At 34.9% G+C, this 21,946-nt stretch overlaps 2 protein-coding genes across 7 annotated transcripts in view; both read right to left on the bottom strand.

The window, feature by feature from the left end:
* The window catches only part of gem (transcription factor CP2 like gemini), an 84,405-nt gene extending 71,127 nt beyond the window's left edge, over positions 1-13,278 (bottom strand). Inside the window, exon 1 of the mRNA XM_089647819.1 lies at positions 12,508-13,278. Within this exon, the coding sequence (XP_089503945.1) occupies positions 12,508-13,273 (766 nt within the window). The 5' untranslated portion in view covers positions 13,274-13,278. The remainder of the gene's footprint in view (positions 1-12,507) is intronic.
* A 1,097-nt stretch (positions 13,279-14,375) lies between these two features.
* Positions 14,376-21,946, bottom strand: part of LOC149410433 (tRNA-specific adenosine-34 deaminase regulatory subunit adat3) — a 75,929-nt gene continuing 68,358 nt past the window's right edge. For 2 of the 6 annotated variants that reach the window (XM_089647824.1, XM_089647823.1), the window contains one exon: positions 14,376-14,685. In XM_089647824.1, coding sequence (XP_089503950.1) covers positions 14,376-14,588 — 213 coding nt within the window. In that variant the 5' untranslated portion in view covers positions 14,589-14,685. Of the gene's footprint in view, positions 14,686-16,426; positions 17,010-17,743; positions 17,762-17,883; positions 18,177-21,946 lie in introns of those variants that run through there. The other 4 variants (XM_089647826.1, XM_089647825.1, XM_089647827.1 and 1 more) reach the window with 4 other exon arrangements.

Below are 21,946 nucleotides of genomic sequence, written 5' to 3'. Positions count from 1 at the left end.
GATGATGACGACGATGAGTGATACTAGAATTATAATGTGAATATGTTTGTACAGGTTTAGCCCTAGTGAGGTTAATAATTGAACTTTACAATAAATTAGATTTTTTTTAAAATTATGCTGTGACATAATTAATTGAGTAGATACTTAAATTGAGATCCATTCATCAAAGCGCTACAAAACCGCAAACATTAAAATGACGAACATAAGGAAATACTCCAATAATATGTGGGTGTTAGGTGTTTGCAGGTCGGTGCACAAGGCAAAAGATAAGACGATTTTATTATAGTAAGTTCTCGATTCAAATGAGACATCTGCCAAACTGGACAATCAATGACAACATTGTAATCAAATTTTAAAACAGCCTAAAATAATAACAATTATAATTTGGGTGTACAAGCTATTGAAATAATACAAAATAAATATGTAAGTTTACTAAGTTTTAACCCTTTGGAAGGCTGTTGGAAAATAGGCACCACATTATATTTTCATAAATTTGCAAAGTTGCTGAAACAGTATCCTTAGTATCTCCATTATGAACAATCAACACTTTCGAGTGACAGCAGCTGTTAATGTTACTCTGTGTTAGTTGCACGTAAGAGTTTTGCGAGTTTAAATACTTTTTACTGAGAAATTTGTATACTTTTTGAGTACAGGTCTAAACCGGGTTCTGGGAGATTATTTACTACGCTAAATGGGGGTCAAAAGAGAAAATGTTTGCTTCTCATCCGTTCCACCAAAAATCAGAATGCTTAATTTTCCCAATACCAGTAGAAATAGAAAAAAACGGTACGTTCGTTTTAATGTGTCAAATAAAACAGTTTTGATACATTGCCATGATGCCCATTGTTAGGCATGATTACTATAAATTAAGAAAAGATGGCTCTATCAAGAATTCTACTGTACTAATGGGATAAAATATAAATAAAAAAAGGAAAAATGGTTGGATCACTAATGTGGAAAACACCTCGTTCAGAGGTTTCATTTTTAGTTGATCAACTCTCTACTTGAAAGCATATTGACAAGTGTGAATTCGCTTTGGTTGTTCAAGTTGATCAAGTTTTTAGTTAGAAATGTCGTTCAATAAAAGTTTAATCAACTAAAACCGAAACATCACAACGCGGCACAGCGGGCAATCCTCGGCCATACCTTAGGGATGGGCATATTCGATAATCATTGCGAAATAAACGATTAATTTAAAAATCGTAACATTAAAAAAAAAATCGTAACCATCGTGCCGTTTTACGAAAGGGCAAGCAGATAGGATATATCATCAAACAACTCTTTCTTGGCGTACACAGCAAGTTTTAAACATTCATACAAACCTGTTACGAATACGGAAAAAAACTATGTTAAACTGAAGTAATTCAGTGAACAAGATTAAGAAAGGGATGCTTAGTCGGTTGGTTAGAACGGATGGATGGAAGAAGTTGAAGACGATTCAGAAAGACATGACACGATTAAATGAAACAAATATCCGTATAGTGTTATGTAATAGTCGGAAAATAAGAACATAAGAACGAGACGATCTATTAATGTGAATAAAGCGAAGAGAGATGGCTGGTTAGCCCATTGAGTGGGCCCATGTGGCAGAAAACTAGTGTTTCTGACCAAAATTAATTTAAATGTTAAGTTTAATCATTGAAGCGGAAGATCATTAACTGAACATAAATTTAATATGGAACTTTACTGGTTCATGCAAACATGTAAAATGTAATTAAATATTACATTGATGGGTACAACACTTCAAAAGTTATTCCAATAAAATAAATGTAAAGTTGATTGAATATTAATACCTACATAATTCGAAACACCATTCTATTGTAAAAATGTTTTAAAAAGGGAAAATTACGATTATTAAAAGTTTCGAATATGGCCATCACTACTTCGCAGTGTTTGTTCAGCAAATTGTTTGCAAGTACTATTGACATACACCTAGCACTGTTAAATGTTGGCATTCTAATTGTAGGCGCTAAATGATAAATGACGTAGGTCAGAACTGTCGGTAGCAGACAAAACACCGATACAAAATACACAGGACGACCTTTGCCTTTCCAAAAAAGATATGTAATAAATTAGAATAATAATAATCAAAACGTTGCTTGAAATTACTTTAGCCGTGTTTGGTGACCAGATCTGAATAAGCAGGTAAGTACTTCACAACCTTACTCCCCATCTCCTTTTCCTCCCAACTCCCTTTAGCATTCCAACATACGACATACCAGCGCCCTTGAGCTGATTTTTCACGATAATGGCGCTATATAAATTAGCCAAATATTATTATTACTGGCTACACAGCAGAAACCTGAATGTATGAAGCGGCACAAACAATTGAATGAAGTGAATTTACAGATCGTAACGTCATTTCCAACATGAACTTTTGAGTTTTCAATCCATTTAACCGTCAAACAATGAGAAAAGAAGCTATAATAGTATTATTGTATGTTCCATATTTTCGGTTGATCAATGAGAGAAAAAAGATCTTCAGTAGAGGCAAAAACATTGTCGAAGCGCTGCAATAGCGGGGGAGACAAGATACTATTTTATATGCGTTAATGAAGTACACTCATCAAGGAGCTGACAGATTACGGTATACGCATCAAGGCTTGGATTTTTTCAGCATATTGCTTACAATACACTACTTAAGGGAATGTATGTCGAGCGATATTCTGAGAATATAGCGTAGTCTGTCGCAGGCATTATGGTTTATTTATTATCTAGAAGAAGCAGTTCCCAAATATTTCTTTCCTGGAAAAATATTATAAATATACAAGCATGTGCACGTGTCTAGTGCGGTAGTCGAAAAGCACGTAAAAAAACTTGGACAATAACTTATATGAATAAAGACAGAATAAAAATCCTAGAGAGAGATAGTACGTGACGTCATCATTCTAGTATCTTGTGTCTTTTCAAAGGTGTGAGAAGGAAGATTTTTATGTATACTTATGACTATCTTTGATGGCGTCACATACGATCTATCTCTGGGACTACTTTATAATAGTCACGCGTTACCCTATCCAAAACATTGTTAAAAACATTATTTCAGCATTTAACAAGTTTGCAAGCCATAGATTTTCGCGCAACCTTCGGCCAGGGGTAGCATACCTGATTCTTCAAGTGTGTCTGGCAAGATTTCATAAATTTAACTAACTATCTAAATGACTAACCATTATGTCGTTTTCCCGTAAGGGTAGGAGGAGAGGATATACAGTCACACAAATCTGTCTTGACAGTCACTCCTTGCTTCATTCAGATGTATATATTATATATAAAAAGGGACAACAACGTGATTTTTTACCGTATTCGTCTACCAATTTAAATGTTCAAACCATGTTCAATTTTTTTATTTTTATTTATTTGATACAATATTTTTTACATTTTAAGTTTTCCAGTAATGTAGGCCTCACTGGGAGGCTTGCCCGTGCTGAGGCCTTCATTTTATAATATGAAAATATAATCTACATAATACATTTAAAGAGAAAATAATACATTTAAAATTAAAAATACATAGTTAAAATTAAAAAAAATAATACATTGAAAATAATCTTGTGTGTTTGTGAGTGATGTGTGTTTATATTGGTTTTGTGTATGTTTTATTTTTATTTTATGCTATGACATTTTGGTAATATTGTCTTTTTTGTTCTTTAATCCATTTTGTAATTTTGTGTGTGAATTTATTTTTATTTTCCTCAATTTTAATTTCAAGTTTTACACTGTAGAAAGCTTTTATAGCATGGTATTGGTAGTTTCTTTGTCTAAAGCCTTAATTTACTGTCGAAGTTTTTATGTTTTCTTTGTACGCTTGTCTAACTGGTCTGTTAGTGTTATTTTGTGTATGTTGAAATTTATTTTTTTTGTCAAAAATGTAGTTTAGTAGTGTTTTAACGTATAATTGGCGTATATCTAGTACGTCACAGCTGTTGAATATTTAGTCCGTATCAGTCAGTCTATGTTTTTTTAGTATTACATTTAAGATCGTTTTCTGTGCGGCTTCTATGTAATAGATAGCCGAGTTTGTTTTTCCTCCCCAAGCAATAATTCCATATTCTATTATTAATTGGCTAAGTGCAAAATATATTGTTTTCAATTGTTTTATTTTATACATGTTTCTTATGTTTAGGAAAATGTGTATTGTTTTGAGAAGTTTATTTGTAATTTGTTTGATGTGAGGTATCCATCTAAGGTTATGGGTCAATTAAGATTCCTAGATACTTTATTTGTTCTGTTTTTTTCTAGAGGAGGGCAATCGCAGATGTTGGAATTATATGGCAGTTATTTTGTATAAACGACATTATCCAAAAAGTTTTGCTTATTGACAGCTTATCCAACACCTTGGAGGCCTCTTTTGTCTACCAACCGTCGAAATCATATGTTGACCATGCTCGCAAATCGATCATGCCTTTATCGATCGTCCGTGCTAGACCTGCTGATCGGAGTCTGAGGGTTTAAATTTGTTGATTATTTTATTATTTATCACGATATATCTATTAATTGCACTCCTAACTTCATTCATATTCATCCATCGTAAGCATATTTTTCTGTTGATCTGACTCCTGACATGACCCGACTCAACTATTTTCTGTTGATCTGACTCCTGACATGAACCGACTCAACTATTTTCTGTTGATATGACTCCTGGCATGACCCGACTCAACTATTTTCTGTTGATCTGACTCCTGACATGACCCGACTCAACTATTTTCTGTTGATCTGACTTTTGACATGACCCAATTCAACTCTTCTCTGTTCATCTGACACTTGACATGACCCGATTCAACTATTTTCTGTTTATCTGACTCTTGACATGACCCGACTCAACTCAACTATTTGATTCTCTTGATGATCTTCTTCGAGCGTTACAAACTTGTTTTTACAATTCGTTTTGGATCATATATTCTCCGTATATTCTTTTATTGGTTTATCAGCTCTACATATCCAAACCATCAAAGTGTCTCTGTTGTAAGCCTATTCATTTTCATCAGTCATGCATTCTTTCCGGATTTCCACATACTTACGTAATACTGTCAAAAGTGGTTTTTATTATAATTTATTATTGTATTTTGAAAGACGACCGGAATAAAAATGAACGGGGTTGTTTAACCCTGTCCCGCTATCAGTTGAGACGGTAGTTCAAAAATATGACCTCTAGCCTTATCTGCAGTAATAATAATTATCATGAACAATATGTAAATAACTGATAGCAGGATGGAGTGAGCCGTTACAACTATTAGTAGCAAGAGGGCGATTTGCAAAAAGTGATCGAATCAACTTTAATTTTTTTTTATGTGAAACGGCACAAAAGTCCCAACTACCATCAACCATCTGCAGCTAGTGAGACTATGGCTTCCCCATCGGGGTACGTTGTGAGGCTGAACTTAATGGGGAGGATTGATGATTTATTAAAATACTGGTTAAATCGTGATTGCACGCCATTTCCCAACAACATATCAGTAAATTCAGAACGACGATACGCAAGTATATTTTGATTTTAATGAACACGTGTTCCGACATCCTCATATTAAACGTCATTCGTGTTTCACTGATAGTTTTTTAGGATATCTGTCAATTCATCTTTAAAGGCCTGCAGTCCCGTTTTCAACAGGAATATGAATAATTTGTACAGATTTCAATAAATTAGCAATATTTTATATCAGTAAGTTTTTTCCGTGAAAACAAGACCAGCAGTTAAACAGTTTTGAGACATGATGCCCAATCCAAAATGAAGATACAAAATTGGCAATAAATCGACAAAACGCAGAAATCAATTAGTGGATGTTATTGGATCATACCGTGAAAAAAATAACCACGAAATCTAATTGAGCATGAGACCATCGTAAGATTCTGTAAGTCCCAAGGACTACGATGGGATGGACGAGTTGAAAGAATACCAGATGAGAGGAGACTAATAACATTCTGTAGGTCCCAAAGACTACGATTGGCTGGAAGTGTTGAAAGGACAGGTGACAGGAGACTAACAATTATGGCTAATGTCAGTTCAATTATGGCAGTTCGGATCTATCCAGAGGCAGACCGCGAATGGGATAAAAGCGTGGAAGAGGACTGTAGCAGGAAGGTAAAGACAAGTGATGCTATAATGCCCAAAAAAATAACTTCCCAGATTTCATAAAAAACTCCCCAAATTCGAAATATACGGTACCTCAATGCCAAAAACAGGCGCAACAGCCATAGAAGAAATAAAGAAACAAAACAAAGGACATCCGGTAGAAATAGGGCTGGTACATCACTATTTTTACTGCATAATGGTCTCACTAGGCTCATCTTGCCAGGGCTCCTGCCAGAGAGTAACTTGGCAGACGTAAAAATCACTCAATTATAAAATCATTCAGATCTTCCCCGCCACGCGTTGCTGTGGCTTAGATTGTACAGCAAGTAGAGAAATAACAGCGAGTGTTGCTTTTACGAACAACAGATGGCGCTGTTTTTTAAAAAGCATGTTTGTATCTATCACAAGTGACATTTATATAATATAGGTAACATTTTGTCAAAATTTCAAAGCAATCGGTGAAGAAATTTCGGTGATTGAAGATTTTGATCAACATCTAAACCAATTGAGACAATTACGTTCGACACATCGCTCACAGATGGCTACTGAACCAAATTTTTTACCGTTGCACAAAATTCCCCAGACCTGGGGACTTCTCCCTAGACATAGCATCACTAGCACTAGAAATACTGGAGGTGAACGAGGGACCGCGTTATTACACGCGTCATCTGTTTAGACTTCAGAAGAAGGTGTAATCAAACCGCCAGTGTTATCTCATCTTATCTTCTTCCCCTTGTGGTCGCATTATGGTCGCAAGGCCGGATTCGACTCCGGGAGTCCCTTTCCTGGGCTACTTCCGAAGCAAGTCAATCCCCCCCCTCTGGAATTGGTTTCCCCAATTATCTAGAAATCTGGACGTCTTCCCTAGGGAATTTCCGCCACTATATTTTATGTGACTTTTCTATAAAGAGCATCAGATGATAAATTATAATACCTGAATGTTATTTTCGGGGTGCTAGAACAATCTAGAACAAAGTTTTATCGCACCCGGATGATAACATTAAGTTTAATTTTTCATTGACACAACACGAGTGAATTGTACTTGTAGCTTTTGCAACAAATCAATTCAGACAATAAACCGGTTGACACCTTCAATTGCTGACAATATAAATACAGCAGAGGATTTATTCAATCGAAGAAGAACTGAATTAATTCGGTGTGACTAACCACCTTACCACATTTGTGAATCAATTACCTTAGTAATTGTAGGTTTTCACCAACAAACCCTTATATTTTATCAACACTGACACTTTCAAGAAAAAATATATTCCAATGACTTAAAACTATTATACATTATAATTGACATATAATACATATTAAAAATTATTATTATTATAATACCTACAGAATTATTCAATAATTGATATAATTTTAGTCTTGTTTGTGGGGGTAGGCAGAAGGGATGGAACGTCCACTATTCCTGGCCAATCGTCCTGAAAAGCATTATTGCTTCATCTACACCAGTCATTCCCAAAGTGGTCTATATCGACACCCAGGGGTCGAGATTAACCCGCAGGGGGTACATGCAAATGAAAATTTTGGGGGTGCATACTACATGATATGTAAATGGGGGCCATGAGAGTGGGTCCCATTTAGGCTAATTTTAGTCCATATTTTTTTGGTTTCATAAGGAATAGTCTTGAAAGTTCAACACTGATGTGATATTTATATAAAATTCTGGGGAAATCTCAAATATTCTAGTGAAAATCTCGAAACATTCCAAATTACTTGTGAAAATTTTGTGGGGAATTAATTATTTCGAAATTCACTAGTCCCCCCCCCATGCATTTGAAAATATTGTGAGATATTATTCGCAGTAATTCTCTAATCACCCCTCCCACCCCCTATGGATTTGATAATATTGTGTAGGGGAATAGTGGATTCTCAAATATAGTGGGGAATTGAGGAACTATTCTAAAAAAATCTCTAGCTACCCTCCCCACCTTCATGAATTTGATAATATTGTGTGGGGAATTAGTGGATTCTAAAATACTGTGGGGAAACCAGTACTGAGCAATCGAGAATACCTCATACATACAAATCCATTCTTAAATGTTGTTACATATAAGATTTGTAACAAGGTGTGTGTGCATCACTTTTCTTACATCACATGGTGCGTGGGACCTTTAAGTACCTACACATTGTCATTTTGCTATTGGTCAAATTGACAGCCCTGGAATTCTGACTTGGAGAGTTGCGAAACCTGAGGGAGCAAGGATCTGTGATTTGCATTGGAAGCAGTAGTCATTCTTTGATCACCAGCCCAGAGTAGCGGGCATTCATCTTGGCTGAGGTTCGACGAACACATTCGCCGCTCCTGAGTGAGCATAAGCTTTGCATATGGAGCATTGGCCATTAGATTGATGGAATCGGATGGCGTCCGAGATCCTCATTGGTTAAGAGGGACCCTTTTTGGAGACCAGCAGCGTGAGGCTGTTTTGCATTGGACTAAAAGATTATTTTTTGGATAAATTATACTGGGAGTTGCTGTGAAGAACCGTAATCTACTACTTCGCATCAAGAACGAACTGGTATCACACCTTCATTTTACCTATGCAAGCCCAGCGCCAGACAGATTATATAGTAGGATGCTAATTAATTTCTTTTTTACGAGGTCTTTTTTGTGGTAATACATTTTTAGTATTCTTAATTTTTTTTTCTAAATAAAAAACCCATCCTTGCTTTTATTTGTTGCCACTTAATCCCACGGTAACAATGTAGGAAAATTTCGGTCCTAAAATCAATACTAGGAAAAAAAGCAGGGGAGTCTACCCAAAACTGAAAAAATCGGAATGTGGTCTACGGGACAAAAAAGTTTTGGGATTTCTGATCTACACGGAGAAAACTTAGTGATATAAAATATTGTTGATTTATTAAAAATCTGGTCAAACTATTCGTATTTAACGAATGAATTTACAGATTTCCTAACAAAGTATCAGTAAAGCACGACTGTGTAATGAGAACGGCGGAACACGTGTTCATAAAAATACTAATATTTCTATTACTAATTTATAATTTTTTCTAAAATTACAATTTTGGTGATTTTCTCAACTACCATATTAGGCTCATTACCGTATTATCGTAGTCGTACATGATTTGTGTAAGAAAGACAAAATAATATTTTGTAGAACTGTAGCGGTAGCTACTAGAAGGTTCGAGAACGTTCATACATGCGACCAGCATCGCCTTAGAACCTACTAGTTAAACATCGGGAGGCCGTTTCGGCCAGCCCCTCGTGCCGCGACTGTGCCTGTACGATTCTGCACAGGGCCACAAGATCCACAGCATCTTCGGCTCTCTTTGAGTACCAGGAAGTCTCAATGTCAACAATGAACACCATCTACAAGTCCGGTCTCCACTGACGCGGTATCAAGGTTCCGACTTCGTTGCCTCGACCAAACCCCCACCATCATCTCCGCTTACATCTGGGGTAGATCTTCGACCTGGGGAATTCGCCGTTGACTACATCCACCGAAGCAGTGTCGATTTTCGGCCCGGGGAATTCACCGTCGACTAACACCAACTGCGTGCGCATCGGTCTGGAGTAATCTCTCGCTAGTCGCTACTACACTGACTCAATAGAATAAATTAATAAAAAGATTTTGTAAAGAAAATGGAAATTTCGTAATTATATTATCCAGGAAAAGAACACCTGCAGGATCACGTTTTCAACAGGGTTTCAATAAATCAGCAATACTTAATTTCACAGTGTATACCTCACCATTTTCACCATAAATCGTCCCAACCGCGATTTTCTGTTTTTATGAAACTTGACATGATCCGACTAAAATGTTTTATTTGCCTGATCATGACGTAGGTACATATTGTTATCTCTTCCTAGAACGTCTCCAGACAATTTGTAATATCCTTGATATTAGTGTAAGAGCCAGAGATGTGCAAAATGGGTACCCAAAACCATTTGAAATGCAAAATGGAAATGGGTCAAAACTTTTCCATTTGAAAATGCAAAATGCAAAATGGTTTTTAGAAAAGCATTTCAAATGCAAAATACCTATTTTCAAAATGCATTGAAAATGCAAAATGGTTTCTCAGGTCAAACAATTAAAATAATTATAGAATTTTTAAACAATTTTGTCATTTAATAATGGACATCAATGTAGAACAAACATATTACATGATGGTAAATCCAAAAACACAACGACTACAGATTATGAAACCACGAAAAATTTGCGCGGGACTAATGTTGCCAACGTAAAAACATATAAACTGCTATCTAACATTTAATATTACAGCGTCATGGCCCCATGTTCAGTATTTGAATCAGTATTTTTTGTAATGGTATCACTCAATTGCCAGGGCTCCTACCAGGGAGCAACTTGACAAATGTAAATTATCTCTCATAGCGAGGTTGAGGACTGACTGATATTTGGGGCTTATGAAAAAAGATGAGTGGAGAAAGTAGGAAGAATGTTGCAAAAAAGCATTTAAAATGGAAAATGCATTGAGAAAAGCATTTAAAATGCAAAATGCAAAATGGTTTTTAGAAAAGCATTTAAAATGCAAAATGGAAAATACCCATTTTGCATTTTGCATTTCCATTTGAAATGGATTTATTTGAAATAAAGCACATCTCTGGTAAGAGCTCACCCATAGATGGCACTAGATGAGTCAATATATTTGAAAATCTCAATTAGATTATCCATAGATGGCGTTTAACTAGCGAGTAATGTAGAGACCGAGTGGATAATAAATAAAGTGGCTACCTCAAGGTTCATATTATTCCAAGCGCCTATCAGAGCCCATTGTCAATATATCACATTCAAGTTCAAAGAGTTTTGTTGAGTCGGAGTTTCATTTAATAAGAGAGTTTGTAAGAAAATCCTGCAGATACAACACAAATGAAGGCAAAAAATTGTTTTCCCGCTTTCGAAACAAATACGCCAAAAAAATTATAAGCGAAGATTAACAGTCAATTATTTAAATTAGAGAGGTTACGTCATATATAGCTGTGCATCGCGATGAAATGGTGATAAGGATTACTTATGCAATACGTTTTATAATCATACACACACATTTCTCCCCCAGCTAATGTATTGATCAAAAGTGCCTTGATACAAACAGCATGGTTCTAAAGTAGAAAAGAAAAAGTTGGAACAGTTCCAGTGGAACTCGTTTCGATAAAATCACATAATTCCATGTGACAAATCACAGGAACGAGTCACAAAGATGGAAGCATCCGGCTGGGGGTGAATTTATTTTAAAGGGTGGCATTACCTAGATATGAAAGAAGCAAGATGCTCCTCAGTGGAAACAGTTTTGGTGTAACCAGTTCCGGTAAAATGAACTATTAAAACATGTGACACATCGCAGCGGTGAATTTGAAATGTTCTGAAGAAACATGAAGGAAGTAACCTGTTCCGCAGCTGGAACGGTTTCGGTGAACACTCCGGTAAAATCATAAAATCACGTGTGACAAATCGCAGGAACGATTCGCGAAGATCTCTAAGGTACCTACTCTATCCATCCCTGCTCGGGGAGAATTTAATAAATTGAATTTACGAACAAATCTATTTTTTTTTCAAAAAAATTAAGGTCTTTCGCGCCTTTGAAAGGTTCTAGGTGCGTTTCAGCTTTCTATCAAATTGTAATAAGCTGACAAACTTATCAACATGACAGTTGTTCTCTTCTGCTAATTGGGGACTTTTCAACTGTAAAAAAAACGAAATGGCCCTGAAACGCGCTTGAAGTGAAACGACGCGCTTGACGGCCGGCATAGTCCAGTGGTAACGCATTGGACTGCCATTCCGAAGGTCGCGGGTTCGAACCCGGCGTGCGCAAATAAATTTTATTTGATTAATTTGTGTTATTTCACAATTAATTAATTAAAATAATATATAGTATATTTGCGGCACGTTCCAGAGTGGAAGATACTACCAGTATCGCCCTGGTGTAAGACCACCATTAAGAATTGAAACGTTGCTCCAAATGGCTTTAGCCGTGTTTAGTGACTAGATCTGAATAGCCAGGTACTTCCCCCACCTTCCTCTTTCCCTTCCCCACTTACCTTCAGCCTCACAACATCCCCGAATTGGGGATGCCATAGTCTCACTGGCTCCAGACGGGAGCAGTTGGGACTCTTGTGAGGTATTCACTATAAAAAAAATAAAAATAAAAAAACACAAAGCTGCGCTATACAAATGTAAAATTATTATTATTATGTATTAAACCTCTATTTATTTTATGAAAAATATACGTTTTATATTATTTTAAAAACTATTTAGTTTTGTGTACCAAGGATCGTTTTTCTGAAAATTCTTAACAAGGTCGTAGATTTGCAACACGCTGTACCTATATACCTAATATACATATCGTTGTTTAAAGTGCGCAACAATTACAGTATTAGTATTATAATCGATTAGTTGCCGACGTCATTATAAATGAGGTAAGTTTCCGTTGATAAACAATTGATAAAATAAGTAACTCACGTTGGTTCCCCTGGCCGCCTGCCACTCTGGCGATCTTCCCGCCCTGCCAAGACGGCGCCGCGTCCAGCTTCCGCTTCCTGGCGACGCCGTTTTCGGACGTCTCTACCTGGTTTCCGGTGGCTGCCATCTGTGACTTCTCCAGGTACATGTCTATTTCCGCCCTTCCCCCGTCGGAGTTGTTGCAGTTCCCCCCCTTCATGAGGAGTTTCACCTTCTGATGTCCAGCAATCGAAGAGTTCTTGGTAAAGCGGTCTTCGTCCTTCATGCGTTCTTGTTCTTTAGCGTCAAATTCTTGGCGTTGATTTGGGCTGTCTTTGTCGAAAAGTTCCAAGTTCTTGCTCAAGTGTATGTTTGGTCCTTCAAAGCTGTTGGGGCTTTTTGTCAAAACGCCGTTGAATTGGTTGTTTATTTTTATATTGCTGTATTCACTGGAGATCTGGTCTCTCCTGTACGGAATTTGATTCTTTTCGTATAGTCCAATTCTTTGATCAGGGAACGCGATTGCGATTTGTGGGTTCTTTGTACCTTGATCGTTTTTGCTCTGCTGATCTTCGTAGTTGTTCTTTTCTTCGTCTAGTGATACTCTTATTTCTCCGGCCCAGGTGAAGAAGTCTTCCTCGGGGGTCTGTTTTAACTTCAAGACGTCTTGCACCCCAGCATCCATGCTATTGTCGCTGTCGGACAGGGGCGAGTGGCCGACAAATTCGAAGGTTTGAGCACTATATGATCCTACTGCTGATAAGTACGAGAAGATAGGCAGTTCCATAATCTCCCTTGAAAAGAAATTATGTGCCTTGTAGCAAATTGTAAACAAATACAATATTATTAAACAATACTCCAAAAATACATAAATTCTTCAAGTCTTGTTTCTATGTATATACTACGGTTATTTAATAAAAAAAACACTCTTCTATAAACAATGTCTTAGTTTTAGCAATATTTAGTATTTTGAATTTGGCTTTACGCCTTCCACCACCAAAATCATTAATTACTGATATTGTTAAATGGAAATATTATTTTATTTATATTTAAACAATATATTATATGATAACTACTGCAATTTTCGACAGATAAATGAGGTCACACGAATTTTTGGTCCAAAAAAACACTTATCTATCTTCGAATGAAGCACAAATTTTGCTAAACAAACGATTTTTCACACTTCTTGATAAGGCGGGGATATTTTTGTTTTATCGCACTTTGTCAAAACGTGGACACAATTGTTGTTCAAACAAAGATTGCTAAATAAAATCTTAAATGGTAAGATTTGCAGTATGTTTTAGAAGATTCGAAACTTTTAAAAACACTTCGATTTTCGATCCGCACTTATGTACAAGTGCCGCGTTCATTTATCTTAACCTTAGATTTTAAAAACACGTAACGCCACAGAGTCAGTCGTTAAACTAAATGAACAAAAGTAGAATAAGCAATCGTCCACGTACTAGAACCCGAAAATATTCACACGACTTCAAACAACTGAAAATGTTTCACTTTCGAACACGAAATGATCCACTCGACTCCAAAACAACCCGATGAAGGTTCACTACAGGGGATAACTTCGGCAAACCCAAATAGTCTAAAAAGTTGTAAATTCTCCAATGGTCCAGTATTTTACAGAAGGACTTACAAAGTCACCAAAGGTCTAATACTTCACTGGAGGCCTTCTAAAGTCTCAAAGGTACAACACTTCACTGGAGCACTTCTAAAGTCTTCTCTGGAGAACTTGTAAAGTCTCCAAACATCCAGTATTTCACTGGAGGACTTGGAAAAGTCCGCAAAGTTCCACTCAGCTTCGAGAAAGGAGAGTGACGATAAACGAAAACACCCCGTCAGAGCGTTTCGCTTGTCGGTACGGAGAGGCAATCCAGTTAAAATAAGACGAAGAAAGAGTTGTACAGTTTCTTGATGCCTGTTGTTTCCCGCTGCCTGTGGCTATGAAGAAGTGATTTCTCCGCAAGGAGTAGCATCATTAAAGGAAAAGTCTGAAAGGATTCCGGCTGCGGTGGCGGCGAGTCGCGATGGCAATGGGCCTTCCTCCAGGAGCTCCAGTAGTCTAGCCGGCCGCGGAGGGCGGGGTCCATCTGATAGTGCGCGGCGTGGGCGGAGGGCTTTCGTGGGGCGGCCTTGGGCGGCTGGTCACAACGGATGATAGCGGTACACGGTGCCTCAGGCACAGACCTGCAAAATGACAAACAATATTAACATGGTTATTATCAAAGTTGGTTACCATGTTGCGCTTCCCCCCGCTTTAGCCAACATTTCAAGCAATCGTGGAGATGCTCGGATGATGGAAACTGCGGAGTGATGCCCCCCAACACCAATCATGATCATACCAATAGACTTCTCATACACAGGATGTTAAGAAACCTACCTGACTCACTTTAACCAGTGATTTCTGACATTATTGAAGGAAAAAATGTAACGAAATTTCGTTTTTCTTCTCGTTCTCCTGATAACAAAATATTGCTAAATTATTAAGAATCTTTTTAAATTATTCGTATTCCAGTTAAAACGGGATTGAAGGCCACTAACGAATGGATTGATAAACTGTAAGTAAAATACCAAATTTCGTCAAGATATATTATTAAGACAAACGCAGGTGTATGAACACGTGTTCCGATAATGTTACGAATTTACTAAGACTTTATCAGGAAACGGCTTGTAGTCCCGTTTTTAACAGAAGTACCAATAAGTGAAGTGATTTTTAATAAATCAGCATCACTAATTTTTCTCCGTGCGCCCAATATCCCAACCCGACCCTAATTATTCGATGATTTATTTTAATTTAATTGGTTAAAGTAAATGCGGTATATATATCTTAAATCACCTGTATACATAATGTTACAACAAACTATATTATATTCTACAGATAGGTGGGTAGGTGGGTACAGGGATGCTTTCGAGACAGAAAAACTGTTGTTCTTCTGCGGATTAACGAAGGGTGCGGGAATTCTTGAGAAATGCTAAGAACAGATTTTGGAAGGATGGTTGTTAACTTGAAGTTACTGTCTACTCGTCAAAGTATTATTTCAATTGCAAAACTACAGTTAAATTACTTTACCGAAACAATTCACGTGACGAAGAATTCATTCAACTGAACGAAACGCCTCAGTTTAAATCGAACTGATAATCTGAAATCCTATTAATATGAAAGTTCTAGTAAAGTGACGGAAATCAAATATTAAAACACGTTTTTGGCGATAATCAGGATATTATGTAAATGTATGATTTAATTACAAAATTTTAATACAAGGTTTTTATTGCAGCTGACATTAATTAATTCAAATGTTCAGCAGATTATCATTGGAAAACAAATCGCTCCTACGTTGTTCTTTGCAATTTGATGGGATTTTGGGATAGAAATGACTTAATCAAAAATTGTAAATTATCGAAGCTGTCGATAATCACAGCGTCTGCATAATTTACAACTGGACTGGTTGAATAATGACAAATAAAATATTCGTATTTTAACAGACTACACGCCAGTTTGTGGCGTCAAGACAATTCAGTTATTTTAACAGACTGTAATTTGGATTTAGGGCCTAACATCTCATAATAATAATACTCAACGAAAAACTGAACGATCTTTACTTATTAAAAAGGTTTGGCCACATATCTTGTATGTATTGATAGCTATTTTTTGTTTTTATTTATAAAACATAGGTCATAAAATTGATTTCCATGATTTTAGGGACAACTTTGGCTTAACAAAAATTCTTGCTTTAGTTATAAAATAAATAAGTAGTAACGATAAATATTTACTAACTAAATAATAAATTACAGACGAGAGATAATTTAAAACCTCGGTACAAAATGTTTGTTGCATAAATGTTTAAGCGAAACCTTACAAATTATTTGATAACGTTTTGTCAAAACCACAAAGTGATCGCTTTCTACGAAAAACAAAAATGAAAGTAACCTTTTCCTCAACTTCTCTCTGCCTATCCCGTCCCTGCTTTAAGGCCATGGTTGTTCGCATACGTAAGCACCATGACTATTTGATGGTCAGCATGAGATATTGCTTGTAGATCAGTATGAAATACATTTGTCCTGAAGATAGGCCGCCAGTACACCAAATTAACTAATTATCCACACATAAGAGAGTGACATCAAACAAACTATCTGTTTCACTTTAGTTTAAACTGATATTATTACTTATTTACGTGAAAATATTATTAGTTTTAAATATTTTTTAATATTATTGAACAAATATATCTTATTTTAGATTTGTTATATCACTCAAAATTCATATTTGTCCGCCTTGTTAAAACACGAAAATATAATGTTCTCTTGTATTTTTTTTATAATTTTTTAATCAGCAGGAAATGCTAATTTAACTATCACCTGTTTTTGTTTTTTTTTGTTTATAGCAAAAATCACTCTAATTTTCTTAATTATGACTGTTTGTATTTTTTTTTTTAAATATTTTTCGTTTTCACTTATTGACCAAAATATCACCTTTGATAATGGCCGAATTACGTATAGTCTTTTTTAAATTTATCCTGTCAAATAAAACCATGATTAAATACGTAAATTAATAAGAACATTCCGTTTAAAATGCACTTTTGTTTAAATTTGAGAAAAGTTCAAAATGCAATGATTTATAATTGGCATGAATATGTATCATCATAAAAAAAAAATTTCGAACTCAAATATTATTAATTTGATATACATATAATGATAACTTAAAGTTAAGTTGTCGACAAGAAAATAGCGATTTGATTCACAGATTCGTAGGCATCTATTGAAATTAATGTTTGATTCACAGATAAGTGAATAGGCACCTAATGAAATAGCATTTTGATTGATAGTTACGTAGGCACCTACTGAAATAGATATTTGATTCACAGAAAAGTAAATAGGCACCTACTGAAATGGCCATTTGATTCACAGATAAGTCAATAGGCACCTAATAAAATAGCGATTTGATTGACAGATACGTAGGCATCTACTGAAATGGCGATTTGATTCACAGATAAATAGGCACCTGCTAAAATAGCGATTTTTTTTATTTTTGAAATTATGAACTTTGTGAGGAAATAGTTATATTGAATACTTAATAACATTGTATGTGTAGGTATGTACCTACAAATACATACATCACTTTCCAAAATTTTAATTAAATTATCAAAATGTTTATTTAGATATGCACCGAGAAGAAAATGGAAAAGCACGCGAGAGTTTTATGCACAGAGTAGCCGGAGTATGTCTTAAACCGTAATGTTTGGTTGGGAACCTGATGCTTTTGGTCAAGCGGCTACTATAACTACTTAACTCCGTTTGCAGGACAAGTTATATTTATAATATTTAATCTCATTTAGACACAAATTAAAATGTTTTAAAACTTAATTTTTAAAAAGTTAACGATTTTTTTACATAATTAAGAACTTATTCACAAAAACTTTTACACAATTAATACGCAATCACTATTAAAAAAACTTTTAAAAGGCTTGATTTAAAAAGTACCATTTATTAATAACGTAGTAATAAAGATCCCATCTATACTTTATGGGCAAGTCTACACACTATTTGTAAAGCCTAAATAAACATTGATTTATTGAACACCGAAGTGAAATGTAATTATTTTTTTTTGTTCAGTCAAAAACAAGGTGGTGTATCACGATAACACGACACAATGGCGAGAATGCGGTACAAAACAATATCGCAGTGTCGACTGCTGAATTGAACAAGACAAATATGAATACAATTCGCACTCCACCAATCACACAACGTGCTCTGTAGTACGTTATATATGTACCTATCTATAACAAAACTTTAGAGAGTAAATGGATGCCGCCAGTTTAACGATGAAAAGAGACAACATCAATAATTTGGTAATTATTTCCATAACCGCTGCACTTTTAGACACAGATTATGGAAATGACGCTGTATTTCAAGAATTACTACATGAAACAACTATTTACATGTAAAAAAAATAAGTTATTAGGTTCTTGGTATGGGTAAATAAAGTAATTAATGCTTAAATATGATTTAAGATTTTCACGGCCAAAAGTATTTTTGTTATTTGTTTTTGGGGTATTATGCCGTGTTGCGCTAACTCCTTCTTTAGCCAACGTTTCGGACAGCATTGCAGTGTCCATCATCAGGGCAGATGTGTTATTAATTAATGTGTTATTAATTAATGTGTTAATAACACATCTGCCCTGATGATGGACACTGCAATGCTGTCCGAAACGTTGGCTAAAGAAGGAGTTAGCGCAACACGGCATAATACCCCAAAAACAAATAACAAAAATAATTAATGCTTATTTAGATTTAAAAAGTCCAAAATGGCAAAGTGCAAAAGGGATCGTTTTATAAGATAAATTTTGAACTGTGATTAAATAAAAATGGAATTTTAATGCAACTTTTGCCATCAATCGTTGTTATAGTAATTAAGTTGAAACGAAATGTAATTTCCATAGTCTGTTCCTATTAAAAGTGCGGCGGTTAGCGAAAAATTTACCAATATATTTTTTAGTATTTTGAATATTCCCAGGTTACGAATAAATAATAATTTTGCCTGTGTAATTAATTATGGAGGACTTGGCTAGCGAAGGATTGAACCCGCGATGTTTGGTTAGGAACCTGATGCTTTTGGTCACGCGGCTACTATAACTACTTAAATCCCTTAGCAACACACGTTATGTTTCGTGAAAAGATCTGGAGATAATGTAAATATTAAAGATCATAGTTTTATTTTTTATATTTTCTAATGTTAGAGAGAAGCGTTATTGTTAACCAGGCTGAGGTAGAATATGGTTTTTGTAATTCGGAACGGAAAAGTTATAATCTCTTAGAAGTTTGTATATTATTTTAACGGAAAAATTCTTATCTCTGCGTGTTTGTATTTCGTAAGGAAAAAAACATGCATTTATTTATGGAATTTGACTATTATGGTTCAACGTTCAACTCATAATAGAAAAATACAAAGCTACTTTTATTTTTTTGATAAAAATGGATATATTGAATATTTATAATTTTTGTAGATCTTGGAGAAATACCGATCTTTCGCGTAAGAATTGTAGTTTTTACCGTAAACTTATAGAAATAGTGAATTTTATTTTCAATTTTTTTTTACTATAAGGCATCTATTTTAAAATGTCTTTTGAAACATAATATTTTGTGGCTTCTTCTCTGAAGATTGAAACTCCTTCTACAAATGACTACCTCGCCAAATGCTGATCAGAGATTTATTTCGTATAGTAACTGCTTTAATTATTAGATTTCAGAGAAATGCGTGTATGTCTGCGGGTGCGTACACTAAAATCTGATAGAATGCATTGTTCTCTACAACGAGTCTATCTGCCCTATGAAGTAGGGAAGTGCATTAATTTCCGTAGATGTATTTATAAACCTTATTTTCTGATGGAAACACAATAAACCCTAAAATGAAAGTAATTTCTGAGAGATAATATTTTTATTTTGTTAAAAGTATTTTCTATCGGAAAATGTTCTAAATCTAATCTTTCTATTTAAGCAATAATTAATTTTGTTCTAAATCTAATCTTTCTATTTTAGCAATAATTAGATTTGTTCTAATTGTAATCATTCTATTTTAGCAATAATTAAATTTGTTCTAATTGTAATCTTTCTATTTTAGCAATAATTAAATTTGTTCTAATTCCAATCTTTCTATTTTAGCAATAATTAAATTTGTTCTAATTGTAATCTTTCTATTTTAGCAATAATTAAATTTGTTCTAATTGTAATCTTTCTATTTTAGCAATGATTAAATTTGTTCTAGTTGTAATCTTTCTATTTTAGCAATAATTAAATTTGAGTAAAGAAAATATGCTAAACATTTCCATTTAAGATCTGAAAAATAATCGCATTTTATTAAATCCAACCGGAAGAATACTACTAATCTCCTGCGATTTTGTTATTTCTAGAGGAATAACACTTGTTTGTAACTAATAGTGGAAAAATAGAAATCTTTTTATAATTACTAAATTACCTACTGTTGTATTAGATACAAGGAGGACAGAGCTGGTGATAAAAATAATGAATTTTATAACAGAAACAACGCAACAGCACGAAAAATATTACATACAATTCATTAATAATTCTTTCAGCAACTTAATATTATCCAAAGATAGTATTAATTAAATGTTACGCAACCAAGCGGGAGATTCAAGTCAGGATATCATTATTATAATAGTGTGCTTGTTTATTTAGCCTTGACCTAGATCTAGTGTATGCTGGGTACTGATACTGTATAGGCTTAAATAGAATAAGTCGTTTTTAGCGTCTCATAACTCACTCCCCTAACCACCACTTTTAGCTTCTCACTCCACCCTAAATTGGGGATACCAGTTAAAAATAAATTTAAAAAAGGTCAACTTTATAATATTTTACCTGTTGTCCTTCCCGGCGTTACCCGGGCTTTAGACAGAGTTTTTAGAAATCAGATGTAAAAAAATATTTTCCTCTTATTTTGAGTTTCCAGACACCATTGTTGAATTTTGCATCTTTATAACCAATCTACGCTGTGTACGGAAACCCATAGTACAAGTAGAAAATTGGTGAATCTACATAACACAGAGAACCTTAAAAACTAATTTTTTCGATCTTTTTAAAAAAATTTTAGAGTTAAAAACATTTTTGTATTCGGCTTCACGCTTCCAAACACTTTAAAAGACATTTCACAGCTGATATTTTACAAATTTGGCTTAAAAAATTCCAATTTCGGACTCAATTTACTCGAAAAGGAAAGCTTAAATAAAACAAGTTAAACCATAAAATCGACTACAAATTTGATATAAATTCACCAGTTTTTTGTTTGTACTACGAGCTCCGGTCACCGTGTATAAAAGAAATATACTCACTGAAGAAATAAATTGTGAGAAAGTAAGCAAAAACAATCTCAATTAACGGTAAACTTTTCCAAATATTTAAAAACATTTACGAGCCAAAGGTCTCAGGTATTTTAAAATTGGCTATGTCATCTTTCAAAAACGATAGCGATCACAACTCACAACACTTTTAGGGACTATAAATAATACTGTTCCCAGAATATTAAATAGTTGCTACAAATTAATTATAAATGTTGGCACACGGCAACTTTGGACTTACGAGACCTCCCCAGTATTACGGCTCCCTAGTATTGTTAATGTTAATACGAGCAATGAAGAGCACACACATACTATCACAGAAACATTATATGTAGATTGTCTGGTGACATATTTGATTTCCATTCGAAAACTAATAAATCTGCAATAAAACTGTCAGTATCGCCACAGCGCGGGAAGAGAACCCCACAATGATCCTAAATACTCGTATATCTTGAATTGAAGCTACAGTTATCATTTTACGATGTAGTTTTGAGTAACGTAAAAACTGTGCAATTGCTGGCTTTCGTCGTGTTTTTTGATCAGATCTGAATAGCCAGATACTTCCCCACCTTACTCCTTCCCATCTCCTTGCCCTCTCTAGTAAC

This window comes from Hesperophylax consimilis, chromosome 27, assembly GCF_061612785.1.
Source record: "Hesperophylax consimilis isolate HC1 chromosome 27, BYU_Hcon_1.0, whole genome shotgun sequence".
NCBI lineage: Eukaryota > Metazoa > Arthropoda > Insecta > Trichoptera > Limnephilidae > Hesperophylax > Hesperophylax consimilis.
This window is presented reverse-complemented; position numbering and strand designations above follow the sequence as displayed.